Genomic DNA, 22,837 nt, shown 5'->3' with positions numbered 1-22,837 from the left:
TCGTAATCGTCACCCAAGTGAAGAACATCTTCATTACAAAATCACACTTCAGGTTTGTATCCGAGACCACTGCCGTTCAGGGTCAACTGCTGAGCTATGTTACGGAGGGTGAAGGTATATTGACACGCTGCTGAATGGATTTGAGTAGGAGTACCAACCGCTACCTCGTCAGCAGAGTTCCCAAATGTTTCCAGCGCAAGACAGTCACACCGCGACACCGCATGCGATGATCACTGCCTCAGAATGAACACCGCCCCGATATTTCCATACGCCATAAGTCCCCGGGATCATACTTGTGTGGGGAATGTCAACAAGCCTCGGAAATCCGTGGAAAAGTACATATCAGGGGACATCGGGCATTACGCGGTGGGCGGAGGGGACTTCAACTGTGTTACGAACAATTAATCCTGTTTGCATTTAAACTGGGAGTAGGGATTTAGTCCAATCTATATAATGCGACCCGCAGGGGGTGACGTTTGTACATTGAGTCTCTCACGTCCACTCTCAGACCAGGTCTGCTTCCGCACAGCGACTTCAGCTGATTCCTTCCACCGAAACTGAACTGATTCTCGCACAATCTGAAACAGAGGAGGGAATAAACATGAAGTCAGCCTACTTCGACTGCGTTTGAGGTTAATATTTCAAAACCATCTCGACAAATCTCACCAGAAAAGCCCACGGGTCCACTGATGTTTTTACATACACTGAAAAGTAACACAAGCGCTCACCGGATCCACTGGAGACTTGGGAGGGTCAGTATGAGGCGGCGGAGAGTGGAGACCGATCGGTCAGTGAAGGAGTTTGATCGCAGATCCAGCACTCTCAGTGACCGGTTTGTACTGAGAGCGGAAGCGACTTCCTCTGCGCACGAATCTGTGAGACCGACTTCATTCAGACTGGAGATCAGAGCGAGAGAGAGAGAGAAAATTCACGGGCTCCTGTCTGTCTGTGTCCTCCAGGGACGCAATAACTGAGAAAAATAAGGCTCAGTGTACTGCCTGACTGTAAACACAATCTCCCACAGGCGAGTACTTACCACAGCTTTTGTATTGTACAATCCGGGGACTTCAGAGCGGCGAACATCACTTTCACTCCAACATCTCGCAGTTCATTACCACTTAGGTCGATATCGATCAGTGATCGGTTTGTGTTCAGAGCGGACGCGAGGTATGCGGCGCCAGAACGCGTGACGCCAATATTCTCTAAACTGGAGATCAGAGAAAGAGTGTGACTGGGAATGACACAGAGACGCTGAAAACGTTACAACATCACCCCCCCCCCCCCGCTTAACCGTAAGGCAGTTACTGTCGCCATGGTCTCTCACTGTTTGATATTTACCCTAGTTTTTGTAATTGCACTCCGGGTTCCGTAAAGCCGCAGACAGCAGTTTCACCCCTGATTCTCCCAGGTCGTTGTCAATCAGCTGCAGTTCCGTCAATGAGCAGTTGGTGCTGAGAGAGGAGGCGAGATGCTCGGCCCTATTGCTTGTGAGAGAATTTCAGCCCAAGTCTCTGTAATGGCCACTACATCATAATTCCATGTATGTATCCAAGCTCTCAGTTCATCACCTTTGTTCCTGATGCTTCTTGCATTGAAGTATACACACTTCCCCTTCTGCCTTACTACCTTTACACCCTTAATTCTGCTTCTCTTTCCTCAAAGTCTCTTTATATGTTAGATCTGGCTTTACTCCATGTACTTCTTTCACTGCTCTATCGCTCCGGGTCCCATCCCCCTTGAAAATTAGTTTAAACCCTCCCGAGCCATGTTAGCAAACCTACCTGCAAGGATATTGCTCCCCCTCGGGTTCAGGTGCATCCCATCCAATCTGTACAGGTCCCACCTTCCCCAGAAGAGATCCCAATGATCCAAAAATCTAAAACCCTGCTCCCAGCACCAACTCTTCAGCCACGCATTCAACTGCCATCTCCTCCAATTCTTACCATCACTGTCCCGTAGCACTGGCAGCAATCCTGAGAACGCCACCCTTGAGGTTCTGTTCTTCAGCCTTCTGCCTAGTTCCTGAAACTCACACTTCAGGACCTCATCCCTCTTCCTGCCTATGTCGTTGGTACCAACATGTATCACGACTTCTGGTTGCTTTCCCTCTCGTACCAGGATGTCTTGCACCCGGTCAGAGATAACCCGGACCCTGGAATCCGGGAGTTAACAAACCATGCGGGTATCCTTCTCACGTCCACAAAATCTCCTGTCCGCTCCCCTGACTATAGAGTCTGCAATGACGACAGCTCTCCTCTTCTCCGTTCCATCCTTCTGCACCACCGGGTCAGACTCAGTGCCGAAGGCCCTGCCACCGTGGCTCACACCTGGTCGGTCGACCCCACCAACAGTATCCAGGACGGTAAACTTATTATTCAGGGGAATGGCTACAGGGGTGCTCTGCACTACCCGTCTGCTCATCTTTGCTTTCCCCCCTCTGACTGTCACCCAACGACCTGCTTCCGACAGCCTAGGTGTGACTACCTCCCTGTAGCTCTCATCTATAATTGCCTCATTCTCCCTTATGAGTCGAAGGTCATCCAGCTGCTGCTCCAGATTCCTTACACGGTCTTCCAGATCGCCCAGCCCTATGCACTTCTGGCAGATGTGATTCTGCGGGAGAGGGGCGTTCCCCCAAGACTGCCACATCCCACATGAGAGGCACATCTCCGTCTCAGGAGACATTGTTAAGACTAACTGCGAGCAAGCTTGTCCTCTGCCTCTTCTCGTCGAAGCCTCTCGAGTCAAAGCCTCAAAGCTCCACTCCTTCACTGGCCCACTCACTCATTGGCCGCTTTCCACAGGCCGCTCCGCTTGAGCTACCCCTCTATTTATCTGTTTGAGCTTTTTCCAGCTTCATGCATCCCCTGAAAGTTGTTTTGATCGAGGTGTGATGCGCATGAACAGATCTTTCTTGAGAAGAGCAGGCTCTGTCAGTAATCCGAATTTGTGTGTCTATTTTTTTATAGGGCAGGGCATCTCTACAGCCCAGACCTGCAATCTCCTCTCATTGATTGGAGCATCTTACTTCAAATGGATTTTGTAGAAGGTATTACCCCAGAGGTTCACATATTCTATTGAGCCTAGACTGTGATTTTTTTCAATGGTGTATCACTATTGACGAGAAGTAAAATTATTCGCTTCGGCAGATTTTGTTAGTCTATTATTGTGACTTAGATAAAATTTTGATCACATTTTTATGAGTAATTATTACAGAAAAACAGGTAATTTCAAGGGATTCACAACCTTTTACTTGCAACTGCGCAATTACTTATCACAGTAGTGTTCAGTGTCGTGCATCCAGCGACTTTAAATACTGCCTCAGACCCTCCGGTACTTACCGCAGTTTTTGTAGTTTACACTCCGGGTTACTGAGAGCAACGCACATCTGTTTCACTCCTGAATCTCGCAGTTTATTACCACGGAGATTCAATTCCGCCAGTGATCGGTTGGTATTGAGAGAGAAGGCGATATCCTTGGCACCAAATTCCGTGAGCCCGACGTTGTGCAGCCTGGGAGTGAGGGTGGAGGGCACAGAGAAACGAAAGACATTTCAATTCCCCACTGTGCATTCACAAACGCAGTTCCTGATCACAATCATGTGCAGTGTCAGAGGCCCAGTGACTGTCACCGCAAACTCCCACAGCCAGGTACTTACTTTAGTTTCTGCACTTTGCATTCCGAGTTTCCCAGAACCGCAAACAGAGCTTTCAACCCTGAGTCTCCCGGTTTGTTATCACCCAGGTCAAGTTCAATCAGCGAGCGGTTTGAACTAAGAGCAGAGCAAAGATACTCGGCAGAGCGATCCTTGACGCCATCATTCTTCAGCCTGGAGATCAGAAAAAGCGGGTAAAAAGGGTAGAAAGAGACCGGCGAAAGCGCAATTCCCTTATGGTTATTGGTAGTACTGTTACCGATCATCGATGAGGCATGGGTGCAGAATCAGGCCACTCAGCCCATTGAGTTTGCTCTGCCATTCCATCATGACTGATCGCTTGCCCCTCTCGACCTGGCTCTCTTGCAAGCGTTCAGCGCAAGTAATAGTCTGTAAATTCCATTTGGACTTAAAAGCCGAACCGAGGCGAGGCGGCGGGCCCACCGCCGAGAGCGAGGAGGACCCGAGATTCGATCCATTTCACTGCGAAGGGCCGAATCAAGGCGGCTAGGTTTGGCCACCAGAATAGATCGATTTGCCTTAACTCCATGTTGGGACGGAAACTTGAGCGCCATGCCGAATCAGAAAGGTAGGCTATAGGCCGAAACAGAAAGGTCCGGTACAAGCCTATTCGAAGCGGCGTGGTACTGGCACCAGAACGCAGCGATTCGACTGAACTCGGTGCTTGGATGCAGAATGAAGGGCCTAGCCGAATCGGGAAGGTCGGTGACAGGCCGAATGGTCGGGGTGGGGTCCAGGCCCCAGAGCATATCCGGGCAATTCAATCCGATGCTTGGGCGTCGATTTAGGAGCCGGGGCCAGAGTAAAAAGGTCGGGGTCTCAGGGCCCGAGGCGAGGGACGGACTAGCTCAAGTCCACAAGGTTTACTCGGCTCTGCACTGAATTATGCTGGGACTCTGCTGATGACTTCTGATCAGGACGGTATTTGCTTGCGGATTTGTCTCTCTGCCGATTGGGTGTTCGTCGGCCTTTTTTTTATATGGTTTACTTAACTTTTGATGGCTTCTTTTCTTTCTCGGCATAGTGTGTTTTTTTCTCTCTCTGCACATTGGCTGTTTGACGTCTTTTCTGTTTCTTTGGCACAAAATAAGTCTATTAGCAACTCTGACTTTTGAATATTCTCCCAGCTCAGAAAATAGTCTACACCGTTATACCTTCTACCAGGTTCGTTCCCCTACACTTGCCTGCGCGATATTTTATCTTCTACCTCTTAGCCCACTTTCCCAATCTGTCCCAGTCCTTCTGAAGAATCACTGCTTCATCAAAAATACCTGCCTCTGGTCCATAGTCCTGACCACGAAGCCATCAATTCTGTAATCACAATAATTGACATATAATGTGAATAAAGCGCTCCCAACACCAACCCCTACGGTACACCAGTATAGAACTGTTAGTGTCTTCCATAGGGAAGTCTGACGCAATATACGTAGTAGGTTCATCTGCCATTTCTATGTTCTCCCATCACTAACTCTCTAAAGCTATTTTCTAGCATCCGATATCGACTCTTGTCTCTCTTTTACTCCTATATATTTCTGGCGAGGTTAGCTTCAGTTTTTTTTTTGCACTTTTTATTTGCTTTCTGTTGTTATTTTTAAAAGTTTCCCAATAGAAACCATAGAAACTACAGCACAGGAACAAGCCTTCTGGCCCTTCTTGGCTGTGCCGAACCATTTTCAGCCTAGTCCCACTGACCTGCACACAGACCATATCCCTCCATTCACCTCCCATCCATGTATCTGTCCAATTTATTCTTAAACGTTAAAAAAGAACTCGCATTTACCACCTCGTCTGGCAGCTCCTTCCATACTGCCACCGCTCTCTGTGTGAAGAAGCCCCCTCCAATGTTCCCTTTAAACTTTTCCCCTGTTACGTACCCCTTAACTGGGTTGCCAAACCAGCAGAAATGGATCACTCAGTTGGAGTCTGGAGTACTAGAACTAAGAAAGTTTTATTAAAGAAATAAGCAACACAGTAATCGAAAGGATAATAAATGCAACAGTTCAGCAATGATAACCACACATGTGCACAGAATTAAGATAACAGCATCAATCAAGCTCTATCGTTGTCTAGGGGTAAATGACCAAATTTCAAAGTGACTCAAAGTTCAGTCCAGTTTAGTAGTTCAGTTCGCAGTAATCGTTGCCATGGCGATGGACAACGTGGGGGAAGAGAGAGATAGAACAGGAACAACTGATCATTCAGACACTGCTTCACTCACAGACCGGCGAGATGGCTCACAAACAGCTTTTGGGCGGGTCCTTGGTGATGTCACCTGAGGTCACCGACTGTGACCCCTCCTCCAGATGCGGTCGATCCTCTGCAGTGAACCCGGCACCCAGGCAAGGGCGGACACACACCGGGTTCCTACTGATCGTACCTTTCCACCCCGGGCGTTGTCTGGTACTTCTCACCGACTCGTGAGAGGCGTACCGCTTCCAGGGTCTCGTTACCTCGGGTGTCGTGTGTGTCCTGCCTTAGCGAACCGGTCCCTTTTTATCCCCCTGCTGGGGCATCGCCTGTCCATCACTTCAAACAGTTCAAGGTTCAAAGGGGGGGGGGGAGCCGCTCCAGACAGCTCTCTCTCCCCCGTCACTTCATTACACATCTCCAGACGCTGCTCCATTGTTCCTTATCTCTCCCTCCCCTGAGGGCAGGTGGCAGACCACTTGCTGATGTCAGTGATGCTAACCCAGGCCAGCAAACATCTTAACTTTATGTGTATTCTCGTCACACTTCCCCCCTTTTAAGGATTTTTACCGGGAGGTAAAAATTACAAACATGACTACATTATTTGATACATACACAAATATACATCTTTATCAGCTATTTGGCTAACACAGCGAGTTTGAAGCTGTCAACACCTTGACAGACAGTCATCACATTTTCTGTTCCTTTTACACGTATTATTAATAATCCCTTAGACCAGGCTCCAACTCAGCAAACTTCATAGTGGCCAAAAACACTGATGAATTGCGACCAATGTAACCTCTCATTTGGTTTTGTCCCGGACCACAATAACAAGGGTCGTCCCATTCCGACTCAGTTTTCTCTCGCAAGGGCTTAGTAGGAGGGGCACGGGTATTGACCGCAGAGTTATTGCAAAACTTCCTGCAGTACCCCACCATCTCCAAGAGCCTTCTGAGGGTCCTCTTGTCTGTCGGGGTTGGGAGGTCAGCGATAGGCTGCACTGTAGCTTGCATCGCTGCCAGCTGCCCCTGTGTCACCACAATTCCCAGGTAAGTGACCCTCGTGTGGCCGAATTCATTTTTTTCAAGGTTCACTATCAAGCTGGCTTCAGACAGCCGTATTAAATTGCCAATACACACCTCTGTGTTCATCAGCCCTTTAGTCACTGAATTACTCATTATATATGCGTGTTCTTTACTAAGCTAACCTATTGTAACAGACATCACCCAACGTCCCAGTTCTTTGCATTTCCTCGGGACAATCAAACACACGGGCGCGAGTCGTTTAATTACTTCTAAAGATTCGCTTTGTTCGGGGATTAAGGGAGAGACCTTATCAGTAGACCTGGCCAAAACAATAGCCTTCTCCCATCTGATCGATCCCATCCTAATCTTTTCAAAATGGTTTTTTCCTCTTATCAGGGGGCCCCTAGCTTCATTGATTTCCACGCTAACACCGACTAGGTTTGTTAGCATATCAAAAGCCGGTGACCGTCTCAGTTCGCGTCGGTCATGATCAATAACATTCTTCCCCCTGGGCAGCCGGTAAATCTCTTTCATGATTCCACCAACTGTTTCCTCCAGCACCGCAAAATGTCCACCGGGGGGTACCTCGTGGGCCATGTTAAAAACCTCATCCCCATAACTCTTTTGCACCACCCCCCATTCCTCATCTGCGGATACTGTACTTGATTTCCCTTTTCTCCTTAGCACTTCCTCCTCAGCACAATAGTCTACTAAGTTCCCTTGTCAAGGCTGTGTCAGAGAGAGCGGTCTCTGCCAAAACTATCAGCCCCTCGTCTCGCTCCTGCGTCTGCACAAATTCTTTCCTGGCTACTGCTACGTCCGTCCCAGCTCCCTCACTACCTCTTATCTCACTACACCCTGTCTCATACAAGGTTGGCAGAAATGTTTCAGCTAAATTCACTATCGCGGGCCCGTAATGAACCTGTGAGTCCATGGGCGGGGCCTTAATGCTGGCAGGCTGACCCGTCAATCTCACGACTGGGAACACGATTCCTCCGGCGATGTCATTACCGAGCAAGACTTCCACGTCTTTCATCGGTAATTCGGACCTTACCCCGATCGTGACTAGTCCAGAGACCAGGTTGCTCTGTAAGTGTATCTGGTGCAAAGGGACTGACTTTGTCCCTTCCCCAACACCTTTGACCTCTACCTCCCCAGTCTGGGTTTCTGAGCTAAACTCTAATACACTCTTCAGTATTAGTGACTGACACGCTCCCGTGTCTCTCCAGATCCGCACTGGAACTGGTTTTATCCTCTCCTTCACTGACACCAGTCCGGCCGAGATAAACCTCTCGCGCCCTTCCTGGGCTTTTTCAGACCTGTCCTTCCCTAGCGGTTCGCTTAACAGCTCGATACAGTCATTCAAAATTTCCGCTTTTCCTTTCCCCGTCTCCTTCCTTGGGGTAAAGCACCTGGACGCAAAGTGTCCGACTTTCCCACAATTATAACAGACGACCCCAGGAGACTTCCTACCAGACTGCTCCCGGTCTACCTTATCCTTTTCACTAGTCCCCGGCTTACTTTCTGACTTTTCCGGCGGACTCTCCCCGCCGTCCTGACTACCCTTCTGGTAGCCTTTACTCGGGGCAAACTTCATTTTATGCGTCATCGTGGCTGCCTCTTTCTCATCGAGGTAGGGTCTCATACCCTCAGGGACACAACCTTTAAACTGCTCAATCAGGATCAGCTGTAGCAGTCTGTCATAATTCCCCTCTACCCCCTTCGAGGCGCACCAACGCTCACAATATGTCTGCATCTCACGGGCAAACTCCAAATACGTGCGGTCCGACTGTTTCCTCGCATTCCGGAACTTCTGCCGGTATGCCTCCGGGACCAACTCATAAATCCTGAGGATGGCCTCCTTCACCACCTCATACCTCTGGGCATCTTCCGCGGACAAAGCTGAGTAAGCTTCTTGGGCCTTCCCTTTCAGTACACTCTGAAGTAAAACAACCCACTTATCCCTCGGCCAGTCCTGACTTATAGCCAATTTTTCGAAGTGGAGAAAGTACCGATCCACGTCGGTATCGTCAAATGGGGGAACCAGCCTAACCTCCTGGGTCGCCCGGAACCCTCCACCTTGGTTCGGCACGAGCCCCTGCTCGGCCCTTATCTTTAACTTCTCCAGCTCAAATTCCCTTTCCCTCTGTTTCTCCTCTCTCTCCAACTGTCTGTCCCTCTCTTTCTCCTCTCTCTCTAACTGTCTGTCCCTCTCCTTCTCTTCTCTCTCCAACTGTCTTTCTCTCTCTTTCTCTTTCTCCCGCCTATCTAACTGCTTCTCTTCGTGTTCTAACTGCCGTACCCGGAACTCGTGCTCGAGTCTCAGTTTTTCAAGCTGTACCTGTACTGCGTCTCCAGCAGGTTTTTCAACAGACACCACCCCCAGCTCGCCTTGGGGAAACACACCTTTAGATACATAGTGCTCTACAATAGCTCTGTGTATCTCCTCTCTCCTCATTGTCGACTTCACCTTAGCAAGATTCAACCGTTTGGCCACAGCTACCAATTCCGATTTCCTGGCATCCTCTAATGCCTCCAAGGTCGGCGCCTTTATAAATTCCTTAGCCTCCATTTCTGCTGTTTGTCTTTTCTTTCTTTCGGGAATTTTAACCCAATCAATTTACTCCGTCCCAAATTTAGCGTTCAAAATCGCGGACGAGAACCCCACTTATGTTACGTACCCCGTAACTGGGTTGCCAAACCAGCAGAAATGGATCACTCAGTTGGAGTCTGGAGTACTAGAACTAAGAAAGTTTTATTAAAGAAATAAGCAACACAGTAATCGAAAGGATAATAAATGCAACAGTTCAGCAATGATAACCACGCATGTGCACAGAATTAAGATAACAGCATCAATCAAGCTCTATCGTTGTCTAGGGGTAAATGACCAAATTTCAAAGTGACTCAAAGTTCAGTCCAGTTTAGTAGTTCAGTTCGCAGTAATCGTTGCCATGGCGATGGACAACGTGGGGGAAGAGAGAGAGAGAGAACGGGAACGACTGATCATTCAGACACGGTTTCACTCACAGACCGGCGAGATGGCTCACAAACAGATTTTGGGCGGGTCCTTGGTGATGTCACATGAGGTCACCGACTGTGACCCCTCCTCCAGATGCGGTCGCTCCTCTGCAGTGAACCCGGCACCCAGGCAAGGGCGGACACACACCGGGTTCCCGCTGATCGTACCTTTCCACCCCGGGCGTTGTCTGATACTTCTCACCGACTCGTGAGAGGCGTACCGCTTCCAGGGTCTCGTTACCTCGGGTGTCGTGTGTGTCCTGCCTTAGCGAACCGGTCCCTTTTTATCCCCCTGCTGGGGCATCGCCTGTCCATCACTTCAAACAGTTCAAGGTTCAAAGGGGGGGGGAGCCGCTCCAGAAAGCTCTCTCTCCCCCGTCACTTCATTACACATCTCCAGACGCTGCTCCATTGTTCCTTATCTCTCCTTCCCCTGAGGGCAGGTGGCAGACCACTTGCTGATGTCAGTGATGCTAACCCAGGCCAGCAAACATCTTAATTTTATGTGTATTCTCGTCACAACCCCCTCACCCTTAACTCATGTCCTCTGGTTATTTTCTCCCCTTGCCTCAGTGGAAAAAGCCTGCTTGCATTCACTCTATCTATACCCATCATAATTTTATATACCTCTATCAAATCTCTCCACATTCTTCTACGCTCCAGGGGATAAAGTCCTAACCTATTCAACCTTTCTCTGTAACTGAGTTTCTCAAGTCCTGGCAACATCCTTGTAAACCTTCTCTGCACTCTTTCAACCTTATTTATATCCTTGCTGTAATTCAGTGACCAAAACTGAACACAATACTCCAGATTCGGCCTCACCAATGCCTTATACAACCTCATCATAACATTCCAGCTCTTATACTCAATACTTTGATTAATAAAGGCCAATGTACCAAAAGCTCTCTTTACGACCCTATCTACCTGTGTCGCCACTTTTAGGGAATTTTGTATCTGTATTCCCAGATACCTCTGTTCCACTGCACTCCTCAGTGCCTTACCATTAACCCTGTGTGTTCTACCTTGGATTGTCCTTCCAACGTGCAATACCTCACACTTGTCTGTATTAAACTCCATCTGCCATTTTGCAGCCCATTTTTCCAGCTGGTCCAAGTCCCTCTGCAGGCTCTGAAAACCTTCATCGCTGTCTACTACACCTGCAATCTTTGTATCATCAGCAAATTTGCTGATCCAATTTACCACATTATCATCCAGATCATTGATATAGATGACAAATAACAATGGACCCAGCACTGATCCCTGTGGCACACCACTAGTCACAGGCCTGCACTCGGAGAAGCAATTCTCTACTACCACTCTTTGGCTTCTTCCATTGAGCCAATGTCTGATCCAATTTACCACCTCTCCATGTATACCCAGCGACTGAATTTTCCTAACTAACCTCCCATGCAGGACCTTGTCAATTGTCTAACTTTCCAATATTTTTCCATATCATATGCCTTCCTATTCGCTTTTCTGCTGACTTTGACTTCCCTTGTCAGCTACTGATGCATCATTCTTGTTTTTGACTAACGCACACAAAATGCTGGAGGAACTCAGCAGGCCAGGCATACTTCTTTACCTTTGAGTTGTATCTATCCTCCGCCTTCCGAATTCCTCCCAGAAACTCCAGCCATAGCTGTTCTGCCGTCAACCCTGTTAGTGTCGCTTTCCCACCAACTATGACAAGTTGCACTCTCCTGCCTCAGTGTTTCCGTTTCATCCACCGTAGTACTAATACAACTGACTTTAGCTTCTCACTCTCAAACATCAGGGTCAATTCCATCGCATTTTATTTACTGCCTCCTAAAAGTTTCTTCACCTTAACCTCCCTAATCAATTCTGTTTCATTTCACCATAACCAATTCAGAATTACCCTTACACTAGTGGACTCAACCAGAAAGCTGCTCTTAAAAGCCATCTCCTAGATGTTCTATGAGTTCCATGTCTTGCGATCCAGCACCAACATGATTTTTCCAATCTTTAGACATATTGATATCCTTCGTGACTTTCATGGCAGTGTCCATTTTACATGCCTTTTCTCCCTTTGTACTCTGCACCCCCATCGTGGCTAGTCTTTGGGGGCTTGTAAGTAACTCCCATCAGTTTCTTTTTTTTAAACCCTTGCATTTCCTTAACTCTACTGAAAAGGAATCTACATCATTTCCTTCTCAAGATTTGATTACGTTTTTTAACCAATCGTACCACCTCACCCCCTCTGTCGACCTGCCTGTCCCTTCGAAACAACAGGTCCTTGGATGTTAATGTGCCATCCATGATCTTTTTCAGCCACGACTGCGCTGCAAGATCATATACTATATTCCTACACTCTTGCGTGCATTCAAATACAAAAGGAAACTTCAGTACTGTATTGATCACATGTTTGGATTTTGTCCTCGTGATGCTCTTCAACTGAGCCCTCCGACTCTAATTGTGCCCGTTCATCTGCCGGCCATTCCTCACATCCTCACTACACACTGCAGCGGCCTCAACCTCAGCCCGATCATTTCCGTCCCCATCGCCCTGCCAAATTAGTTTAAACCCTCCCCAGCAGCTCCAGTAGTTCTGCCCGCCAGTTTACTGGTCTCCCTCTGCTTTGGATCTTACCCGCCCTTCATCAGAAGTGTACCTAACGATCCGCAAAGCAGACAAATGCCCTCTGTGCCAATTGCTCAGCCGCGAATTCGCCTGCGAGATTATCCTGCCGTTGCCCTTGCCGGCGCGCGGTGCAGGGCGCAACCCGGAGAGTACCAGCCAGATCATTTTACTGTTCAGGTTGGACAGCCAAATGCCTTGTAAGCACAGTCGCTCACACTCTGGTACTTACTCCAGTTTCTGAATTTTGCAGTCCGGGTTCCTCAGTGTCGCGGACACCAGTTGCACACATGAATCTCCCAGGTCATTGTACCCCAGTCTAAACAAAGACAGCAAAGTGAGAAATAATAACACCATAATAACAAGATTACTACAGGAAACGCTACAGTTAATACCAACCAGCTACTGATTATTCACAAAACGTCACATAATCTCGTTGTCAAATGCTGGTAGTCTCTCCCCTGCAAACTCATCAAACCTCTCTCTGTCACTGATCAGTGCGTAACGCTGTACGTGGTAGAGCTACGTGGGTGGGGTGTGGGGGTGACGTAGTGAAGTTCCCTTCTCGCCGATAGTGGAACGAGCGGTGCTCAAAAAGCTGGGTGAGAGAGGGTGGAGCCACCCACACGCAGTGTATGGTTGGAAACGTAGAACCCTACAACTTGGGGGTGGCGGTAGGCTGCTCCCAGGAAAGGGTAGAATGCTTCTTAGAGAGGATCGAGTGAGAGTCCTAAAGCAGTAAAGCACAATTGAAAATGAAAATTCAATTTCGAGATAAAGTCAAACGAACACTTACCCCAAAACCTGGCATTTGTGCAGTACGGGTCCCAGCCGCCGGAGTCCTTTACACTGGATGCGGCAGCCACACAAATCGAGGTGCTTTATTGCATCACAATGTCCGATGACATGAGCCAGGACCGCGCAGTCCATCAGGGTCAGTCGCAATCCGCGGAGTGACAGAGCGTCCACGGATCCCAGTGTGATCTGAGCAAGTCGACTATTCTGAGTCTCAAACAGGTAGTGCAGCGTGTTTAAGAGATTCCTTTTACCGGTTTTACTCTCCGAGTTTTCAATCTGGCCTTCGAACGCTTCCTTCACCCAATCAATCACTCGACAGGTTGTCTGATGAGGAAATGGACCCAGAAAGTCCTCTAGGCGCCGAACTGAGCCCGGGGATGAGAGACCAGCAACAAAACGGAGAAACACTTCAAATCGTCCATCTTCCGTGTTGTGGGCTTCGGTGAGGAGATCCATAATATCCTTGCCTTCTGTGGTCAGGAATTGTGCGAGTGCGGCTGCAAACTCTTGGATGGTGAGGTGCGGGAATGTGTACACCATGGTCCAGGCAGTATCCTGTCTCTCGAAAAATTCCATCAGGAAGCCGGACGGGAATTGGGAAGGTGGCAGGCTGTACTTGACAAGATCTTCACCTGTAAACACAATCTTCCTCTCGGACACTCCCGCGAAGGCCATCTCACCAACCCTCAGTAACACATCACGGGGGTCTCAATCTCACGGCCGTGGTTTTCCAGGATGTTGTAAATATAGTAGGAATATAGTTGGGTGATGGTCTTGGGAATTCGCTGCGGGTCCCTGACTCTTTGTGTGAAGAAGGGGCCCAGTGCCAGGCCGAGGATCCAGCAGTAGGAGGGGTTGTAGCTCATAGTGTACAGGATATCGTTCTCCTTCACGTGTTTGAAAACAGCTGCTGCCACCGTCTGGTCGTCAAAAAACCTGTCGAAGTACTCTTTCCGTTTATCTCCAACGAATCCCAGGATTTCAGTCCAAACACTAATATCCGCTTTTTCCAACAAAGATAAAGCAGTTGGGCGGCTGGTCACCAACACCGAACACCTTATGAGCAGTTTGTGCTGGATTAAACCGCACACGATGTCAGACACTTTACACCGGAAGTTCGGACCTGGGCACCGATGCTGAGGCTCCGTGTCTCTCTGGTTGTCCGTGAAATTGATTTTGTGCTTAAATTCATCCAATCAATTGAATATAAACAGCAGTCTCTTTTGGTTCTTCCAGTCTTCTCTCAGGATATTCCCAAAGTAAGGGTACTGATTCAGAATCAGTTCCCTCAGGCTTAGACGGTTAGTGGAGTTTAAATCCCAGAATTTGAAACTAAAAACAAACTTAAATTGTTGGTATATTTTCCCCGTGGCCCAGTCATGAACAACCTTCTGCACCATTGTTGTTTTCCCGATGCCCGGCTCTCCGGCTACCACTGCCGAACTCCCTGCAGTCGGCTGAGTGAAAAATCTCTTCATTTGTTCCCAAAAGCTCTGTGAGTAACAGCTCTGAAACAGTTGATCCGTTCTGATCTTTTCCAGCTCCCTCCGGAGATGTTCCTCTCTCCACTCCTCGTGGTGCCGGCCCCTTGCCAGCAGCTCGCGTTCCACCAGTCTCCGATCTCGAACCGTAGAAATGACCGTCAGCTCAGCGTATCGATCAACCGGCTGGAAGATCTTCACCTTCTCCCGCATCAGGATCGTGTTCACTCTCAGTGTTTCGGTTTGTGTTCGGAGATTGTACTTGTGTTCCCATTGAGTATCTGAAGACATAGAGAAATGGGATATCAAAGTCTATTGTGATGAACAGTTTGCTGTGAAAACCTCGCAATGCTAACATCATGTTTGAATGCAAGTGATAGAGTGTTTGCAATTTGCAATGGCATAGGAATCTTTAGACACCCCAGTTGTATTTTCTCCTGGACGTGACGCGCGTTTGCTGCTGTTGAATAGGTTTCAATCGGTAAATTTAATGTCAGAGAAATGTATACACTATACATTCTGAAATTCTGTATCTTCGCAAACATCCACGAAAACAGAGGAGCACCCCAAATAATGAATAGCAGTTAAATTTTAGAACCCCAAGTCCCACACTCCCCCACTCTCCCCCACGCACAAGCAGCAGCCCCCCCCATCCCACCAGAAAAAAAGCATCAGCACCTTCCACCGAGCACTAAAGGGTACAGCAAAGCATCAATGAATACAGTCTTGCTGTACCCGAAAAACTGCTCATTCACCTGGTAATTCGACATGCCACAGGCTCCCCCCCTCCCTAAAAAGGTAAATGTTTCCTGCGTTCTTTCTAGTTTAATAAATTCTTTCTTACATATCAGTTTTTTTCTAGTTTAATAAATTCTTACATATCAGGGTATTTATAGTTTAATAATTTCTTTCTTACATATTAGTTATTTGTACTTTAGTAACTTCTGTCTTATATATCAGGGTCTTTCTTGTTTAATATACCTGTATTATATATTATGGTCTTTTGAGTTTAATAATATCTCTCTTATGTATCAGGGTCTTTCTAGTTTAAAAACTTCTTTCAGGCATCGGGAGGAGGCCTCTCTTTAGTGGAGAACAGCACAGTTCACAAGAATTCCAGCTCCTCTGCAAACCTAGGTCTCGATGACAGGTTAGACCTGCAGTACCTGAATTTATTAATGTTCAGCGGTATCTTGTGCTGATAAAAAAAAAGTTCAAAAATGCAAGCAACACACACACAATGCTGGAGGAATTAAGGAGGCAGCGTTAATGGAGAAAAAAAATTACAGTCGACGTTTCGGGCCGAAAACCTGCCAAAGGTTCGTTCCACAAAGCCCACTGCAACACACAGAACATCAGACACATCGATGGGCCTTACTCTTCATCCGGACTGGAAAGCAAGGGGAAATGTGAGAATGATAAGTTGAAACTTATATAAACAGACCTTCAAGGTCGGCGGAGGTGCGGCAGTGAAGGAGTAAGTGCGGGATTGGCTGAGAAGGGGCGGTTGATTTAAAAGCCGGTCGTGAGCAGCCAGCAACACAGACATTCAAGGTCGGCGGAGGCGCGGCAGGTGAAACTAATTTCTCAAATTATCAGCTAATATAAGCAAGGGAGCGGCCTGTCGGGGAGCGGCCTTGTCGAGGAAAGTGCCTTGTGCGAAAAGTGCGAGAAATTGGCTCGAGAGTCTTCGGCGAGGAGGCTGAGAGTAGAGACTACGCCACAGTTGGAGAGGGTGAGAAGTGGTGAGGAAATAACCGCTAGGCTGATTCAGGTGTGCTGCGTGCATGATGCGGGAGGCCAGGGACACGGATAGTGCCTCTGGATCCTACACCTGCGGAAAATGTGTCCAGATTCAGCTTCTGAAGGACCGTGTTGCAGCACTGGAGAAGCAACTGGATGACCCCAGGTTCATCCGGGAAAACGAGAGTTTTCTGGACAGGACCTACAGTGAGGTCGTTACACCGAGGATACAGGAAGAGAGTAGGAGGACGACGATGAGCAAGGAAAGGATGCTTGAAGTACAGGAGACCCCGGGGGATGTACCTCTCGGAAACAAGTTCACCCTCTTGGAAGCTGTTGGGACAGAGGACATTGCCAGCCTGAGGGGACTCCATAGTGAGAGGTACAGAAAGGGGTTTCTGTGGCAACAGGCGAGATTTAAGGATGGTGTGTTGCCTCCCTGGTGCCGGGATCCAGGAAGTCACGGACCGAAAGCAGGGAATCCTCCAGAGTGAAGGTGAACATCCGGAAATGGTGCTGCATGTCGGCACAAATGACGTGGCGAAGAAGAGGAAAGACATTCTACAGCGTGACTTCAGAGAACTCGGAAGAAGGCTGAAAAGCAGGACTTCCAGGGTAGTTATCTCGGGTTTGCTTCCAGTTCCTCGTGCTGGAGTGGTCAAGAACGGGGAGATAATGGATCTGAATGTGTGACTGAGGAACTAGCGCAGGAAGCAAGGATTTACATTCTTAGACCACTGGGGTATGTTTTGTGGTAAGGATGAATTGTACAAATGGGATGGGTTGCACCTTAATAGGCGGGAGACCAGCATCCTGGCAGGCAGGTTTGCCACTGCAACATGGGTGTGTTTAAACTAAGTAGTGGGGGGAGGGGACGAACTGGAAATGTAAGGATGGAGTTAAAAGGAAAATGAGAATAAGAAAAGTTAAGAAAGACAACAGAATCAACAGAGCAGAAAGCTCAAGAAGGGATCTACAGTATGGCCAAGTGAAATAGGAATTGATATGAAAGGTGAGGGGAGTAATGAATTAAAAGTATTGTATATGAATGCACGGAGTATAAGAAATAAAGTGGATGAGCTTGAGGCACAGTTGGAAATTGGTAAGTATGATGTTGTGGGAATAACAGAGACATGGCTTCAAGTGGACAGGGCCTGGGAAATGAATATTCAAGATTATACATCCTATCGAAAGGACAGACTGATGGGCAGAGGGGGTGGGGTGGCTCTGTTGGTGAGGAATGATATTCAGTCTCCTGCGAGGGGCGACATAGAATCAGGAGACGTAGAGTCAGTATGGATAGAACTGAGAAATTCTAAGGGTAGAAAGACCCTAATGGGAGTTATCTACAGGCCCCGAAACAGTAGTCTGGATGTAGGGTGTAAGTTGAATCAAGAGTTAAAATTGGCATGTCGCAAAGGTAATGGTACAGTTGTTATGGGGGATTTCAACATGCAGGTAGACTGAAAGGATCAGGTTGGTACTGGACCCCAAGAAAGGGAGTTTGTGGAGAGAAGGCAATTCTAGATTTAGTGTTGTGCAATAAACCGGATTTGATCAGGGACCTCGAGGTAAAAGAACCATGAGGACGGAATGACCATAATATGATATGTTTTAATCTACAAATTGAGAGGGAGAAGGGAAAATCGGAAGTGTCAGTATTACAGTATAACAAATGGAACTATGGAGCTATGAGGGAGGAGCTGGCCAAAGTTCAATGGAACAATACTCTAGCAGGGAGGACAGTGGAACAACAATGGCAGGTATTTCTGGGAATAATGCAGAAGGTGCAGGATCAGGTGCAAGATCCTAAGGGGAGTAAGGGGAGGCCGTGGCTGACAAGGGAAGTAAAGGACAGTGTAAAAATAAAAGAGAAGAAGTATAACATAGCAAAGATGAGTGGGAAGCCGGAGGATTGGGAAACTTTCAAAGAGCAACCGGATATAACTAAAAAGGCAATACGCGGAGAAAAAATGAGGTACGAAGGTAAACTACCCAAGAATATAACGGAGGATAGTAAAAGCTTCTTTAAGTATGTGAAAAGGAAAAAAAAAATAGTTAAGACTAAAATTAGGACCTTGAAGACAGAAACGGGTGAATTTATTATGGGGAACAAGGAAATGGCAGACGAGTTGAACAGGTACTTTGCATCTGTCTTCACTAGGGAAGACACAAACAATCTCCCATATATCATAGTGGCCAAAGGACCTAGGGTAATGGATGAATTGAAGGAAATTCACATTAGACAGGAAATGGTGTTTGATACGCTGTTGGGTCTGAAGGCTGATAAGTCCCCGGGACCAGATGGCCTGCATCCCAGGGTACTTAAGGAGGTGGCTTTAGAAATCGTGGACGCATTGGTAATCATTTTCCAATGTTCTATAGATTCAGGATCAGTTCCTGTGGATTGGAGGGTGGCTAATGTTGCCCCTCTCCTCAAGAAGGGAGGAAGAGAGAAAACAGGGAATTATAGACCGGCTAGCCTGACGTCAGTGGTGGGAAAGATGCTGGAGTCAATTATAAAAGATGAAAGTACGACACATCTGGATAGCAGTAACAGGATCGGTCCGAGTCAGCATGGATTTACGAAGGAGATATTGTGTTTGACTAATCTTCTGGAAATTTTTGAGGATGTAACTATGAAGATGGACAAGGGAAAGCTAGTGGATGTAGTGTACCTGGACTTTCAGAAAGCCTTTGATAAAGTCCCATTTAGGAGATTAGTGGGCATAATTAGGGCACATGGTATTGGGGGCAGAGTACTGACATGGATTGAAAATTCGCTGGCTGACAGAAGAGTAGCGATTAACGGCTCCCTTTCGGAATGGCAGGCGGTGACCAGTGGGGTACCGCAGGGTTCAGTGCTGGGACCGCAGCTATTTACATTATACATTATTGATTTAGATGAAGGGATTAAAAGTAACACTAGCAAAGTTGCAGATGACACAAAGCTGGGTGGCAGTGTGAAATGTGAGGAGGATGTTATGAGAATGCAGGGTGACTACACAGGCTGGGTGAGTGGGCGGATGCATGGCAAATGCAGTTTAATGTAGATAAATATGAGGTTATCCACTTTGGTGGTAAGAACAGGAAGGCAGATTATTATCTAAATAGAGTCAAGTTAGGAAAAGGAGAAGTACAACGAGATCTAGGTGTTCTTGTACATCAGTCACTGAAAGCAAGCATGCAGGTACAGCAGGCAGTGAAGAAAGCTAATGGCATGCTGGCCTTCTTAGCAAGGGGAATTGCGTATAGGAGCAAAGAGGTCCTTCTGCAGCTGTACAGGGCCCTGCTGAGACCACACCTGGAGTATTGTGTGCAGTTTTGGTCTCCAAATTTGAGGAGGGACATTCTTGCTATTGAGGGAGTGCAGCCTAGGTTCAGAAGGTTAATTCCCGGGATGGCGGGACTGTCATATGTCGAAAGATTGGAGCGACTGGGCTTGTATGCTCTGGAATTTAGAAGGCTGAGAGGGGATCTTATTGAAACATATATGATTATTAAAGGATTGGACACGCTGGAGGGTGGAAGCATGTTTCCCGCTGAAGGGGTGAGTCCAGAACCAGAGGCCACAGTTTAAGAATAAGGGGTTGGATATTTAGAACGGAGTTGAAGAAAAACTTTTTCACCCAGAGAGTGGTGGATATGTGGAATGCTCTGCCCCAGAGGGCAGTGGAGGCCAAGTCTCGATGATTTCAAGAAAGAAATGGATAGAGCTCTTAAAGATGGCGTAATCAAAGGTTATGGGGATAAGGCAGGAACTAGATACTGATTGTGGATGATCAGCCATGATCACAGCGAATGGCAGTGCTGGCTCGAAGGGCCGAATGGCGTACTCCTGCACCTATTGTCTATTGTCTATTGAAACTTGTTGGGTAGGGAGCGGGAAATGAAGAAATCAGGAGCTGTTCGTTGGAATATCAAAGTCCTGGAGAAGAAGTGCTCTGATTGGAGAGAAGATTGGACCATGGGATAAAGGGTAGGAAGACGGCACTGGGGGAGATGATAGGCGGGTGACAAGAAGAGGGGAAGTCAAGGGGAAGCGGAGTGGGGAATATAGGTAGGGGAGAAACTACCGGAAGTTAGAAAGCTCGATGTTCAAGCCATCGGGTTGGATGCGACCCAAGCGGAATATGAGAGGTGTTGATCCTGGAACCCGAAAGAGGCCTCGTCAGAGCGGCGTAGACCGACGTGACGAAATTAAAATTAATACTGCTGGCCACACGGGTGTAACTCTGACAAAGACTTGGTTGGGGGTTGAAAAGCACTGGGTGCTTAATGCCCACGGGTTTCGGTGTTTTAGAAAAGATAGAGATCGAGGCAAAAGATGAACGTTTTCAATGCTAATCAGGGACAACACCACGGCTGCACTCAGCTCTCCACTGAGTCTACCTGGGTGGAACTCAAACGTTGGAAGGGATTTGGTCCACAATGCTTTCAATAGCTAGCGAAACATTGAAGAACAAGCTTATTAAAGAAAGTTGAAAAACAAACGGATTATTGTCATGGGGAGCCACAACTTTCCTTAAATAAACCCGATACTCGTTAGCGCACGAAGGTGATATGGGACAGAATGTGTTACGTGCATCGAAGAAGTATCTTAAATCAATACGTAAATCGTCCACCACGAGGAAGACCTGTTGTTCTCTGGCCTCCTGACCGACCTTTCAGTGGACGAGGAGTTAAGCAACAAGGACCACAACCTTTTTTTTTTAAAGATAGCTATAAGGAAGGCGTGGACATTTTGATAGTGTATTAATCTGGAGCAGGACAAATGGCGGGAATATTAGGTAGGAACTAGTGAGATTTAGCAGAGAACGTGGAGGTTGTTTGAAAGCCGACTGCGCAGAATAGAGACAGGTACTGTATAATCAGGTCAGAAGAAAGGAGAAGGTGAAAAAAGTATGAGAATCTTGGATGACAAAAGAGATTTAGTCACAATGAAAAAGGAGAAGTGTGTACAGATTAGAAAGCTAAAATCAAACAGGAGATTATAAAGGAGCCAGAAAGAAACACGGTGACGGAATTAGGACAGCCATTCAAAGTCTTCGGCAAGTAGGATGAAAGTGATTCCCAAGGCATTCTATACATACATCAGGATCAATAGGATAATTCGGGGGCGTGTGCAAGACTCAGGGATTGACAGAGGGAACAGTTCCCTGGGTACGAAGGATGTGGATGAGTATTTTACATCAGTATTTACCATGGGGAAAGTCTTGTTCGGTAGGGAGATCAGTGCTGAAGCAAAGGACACGGGTCTGTTAAAAAACTGCAAGATGGAGAGGTCCCCGGAACTTGATGTGACATACTCCACGTTATTGAGAGAGGCATGAGACGAAATCATTGGGTTCTTGACTAATATCTTTATGTCCTGCCTAGCCACAGACATGTTCCAGGAACAATCGGGGAAACTATAGATAGGTGGGTCTCGCGTCAGTGGGAGGGATGTTACTGGAGAGAACTCTTCGCGATAGGATTCGAACAATTGGGGAGAGCCCAATGGGAGCCCAATAGGAACCATTAGGGAGAGCCACCATGGATTTCTACGTGGAAAGCGGTGTCTTACTAACCCTGGTTGACTGTGTTTGTTGACGCCAGTGCTTAAAGAAGGTAGGGCGATGGATGCTGTTTATGCGGATTTTAGTAAGGCTTTGACAGGGTCATTCCTAGGCGGCTCATACAACAATCTATGCTGCATGCCATCAGTGCTGAATTGGTTATTTAGATTCAGAACTGCTTTGCCCAAAGCAGAGAGAGAATAGCGGTTGAAGTGAGCAAATCTACCTGAAGTCCGCGATTAATTGTGTTCTGTGGGGATCTATACTGAAACATTTACGATGTGTGCAAAACAGACAAAATGCTGCAGGAACTCAGCAGGCCAGGGAGCAAGTGCAGTCAACCGAAACCCTTCGTCAGGACTACAATGTATGATTTACATAAGTGACAGGTATGGAAACGTAGATGGGTGCGTTTGCAGATGATTTGAAAATTGGTGGTGTTCTAGATATCAGAGATGAGTGACAAGTTAAAAAAAACGAGATATAATATAAATCATGAGCTATAAATCTTGAGACAACACGGTGTGCCCGAGGTTGTGACTAATGTGAATAGTTTCTAATCCTCCAGCCGCTGCAAATAAAGCCCGACCCCCAGATTCCAACAGACTTTAAGCAGAGGTCTAAATGCAGGCATTCTGACTCCCTAAGCGTAATAAATGTGTTTGGATTTCTGTTCCATCACTTACCTTTCAATGGAACAGGCACTTCAGATAAACGCTTATCGTTGCTCATGTCGGGGAATTGGACAGACCCTGG

General features: G+C 47.4%; 1 protein-coding gene across 1 annotated transcript in view; it reads right to left on the bottom strand.

Moving 5' to 3' along the window:
* Positions 1 to 22,837, bottom strand: part of LOC134343324 (NACHT, LRR and PYD domains-containing protein 12-like) — a 46,342-nt gene that overhangs the window by 15,716 nt on the left and 7,789 nt on the right. Inside the window, 13 exon segments of the mRNA XM_063042013.1 lie at positions 497 to 578; positions 729 to 896; positions 1,037 to 1,207; positions 1,339 to 1,354; positions 1,357 to 1,478; positions 2,131 to 2,152; positions 2,227 to 2,234; positions 3,342 to 3,512; positions 3,659 to 3,829; positions 12,734 to 12,820; positions 13,298 to 14,006; positions 14,009 to 15,061; positions 22,768 to 22,833. Coding sequence (XP_062898083.1) covers positions 497 to 578; positions 729 to 896; positions 1,037 to 1,207; positions 1,339 to 1,354; positions 1,357 to 1,478; positions 2,131 to 2,152; positions 2,227 to 2,234; positions 3,342 to 3,512; positions 3,659 to 3,829; positions 12,734 to 12,820; positions 13,298 to 14,006; positions 14,009 to 15,061; positions 22,768 to 22,833 — 2,846 coding nt within the window.

Source organism: Mobula hypostoma, chromosome 3 (genome assembly GCF_963921235.1).
Source record: "Mobula hypostoma chromosome 3, sMobHyp1.1, whole genome shotgun sequence".
In the NCBI taxonomy this organism is placed as follows: domain Eukaryota; kingdom Metazoa; phylum Chordata; class Chondrichthyes; order Myliobatiformes; family Myliobatidae; genus Mobula; species Mobula hypostoma.
The sequence above is the reverse complement of the archived record's forward strand: the minus strand, read 5'-3'. Positions and strand labels throughout refer to the sequence as shown.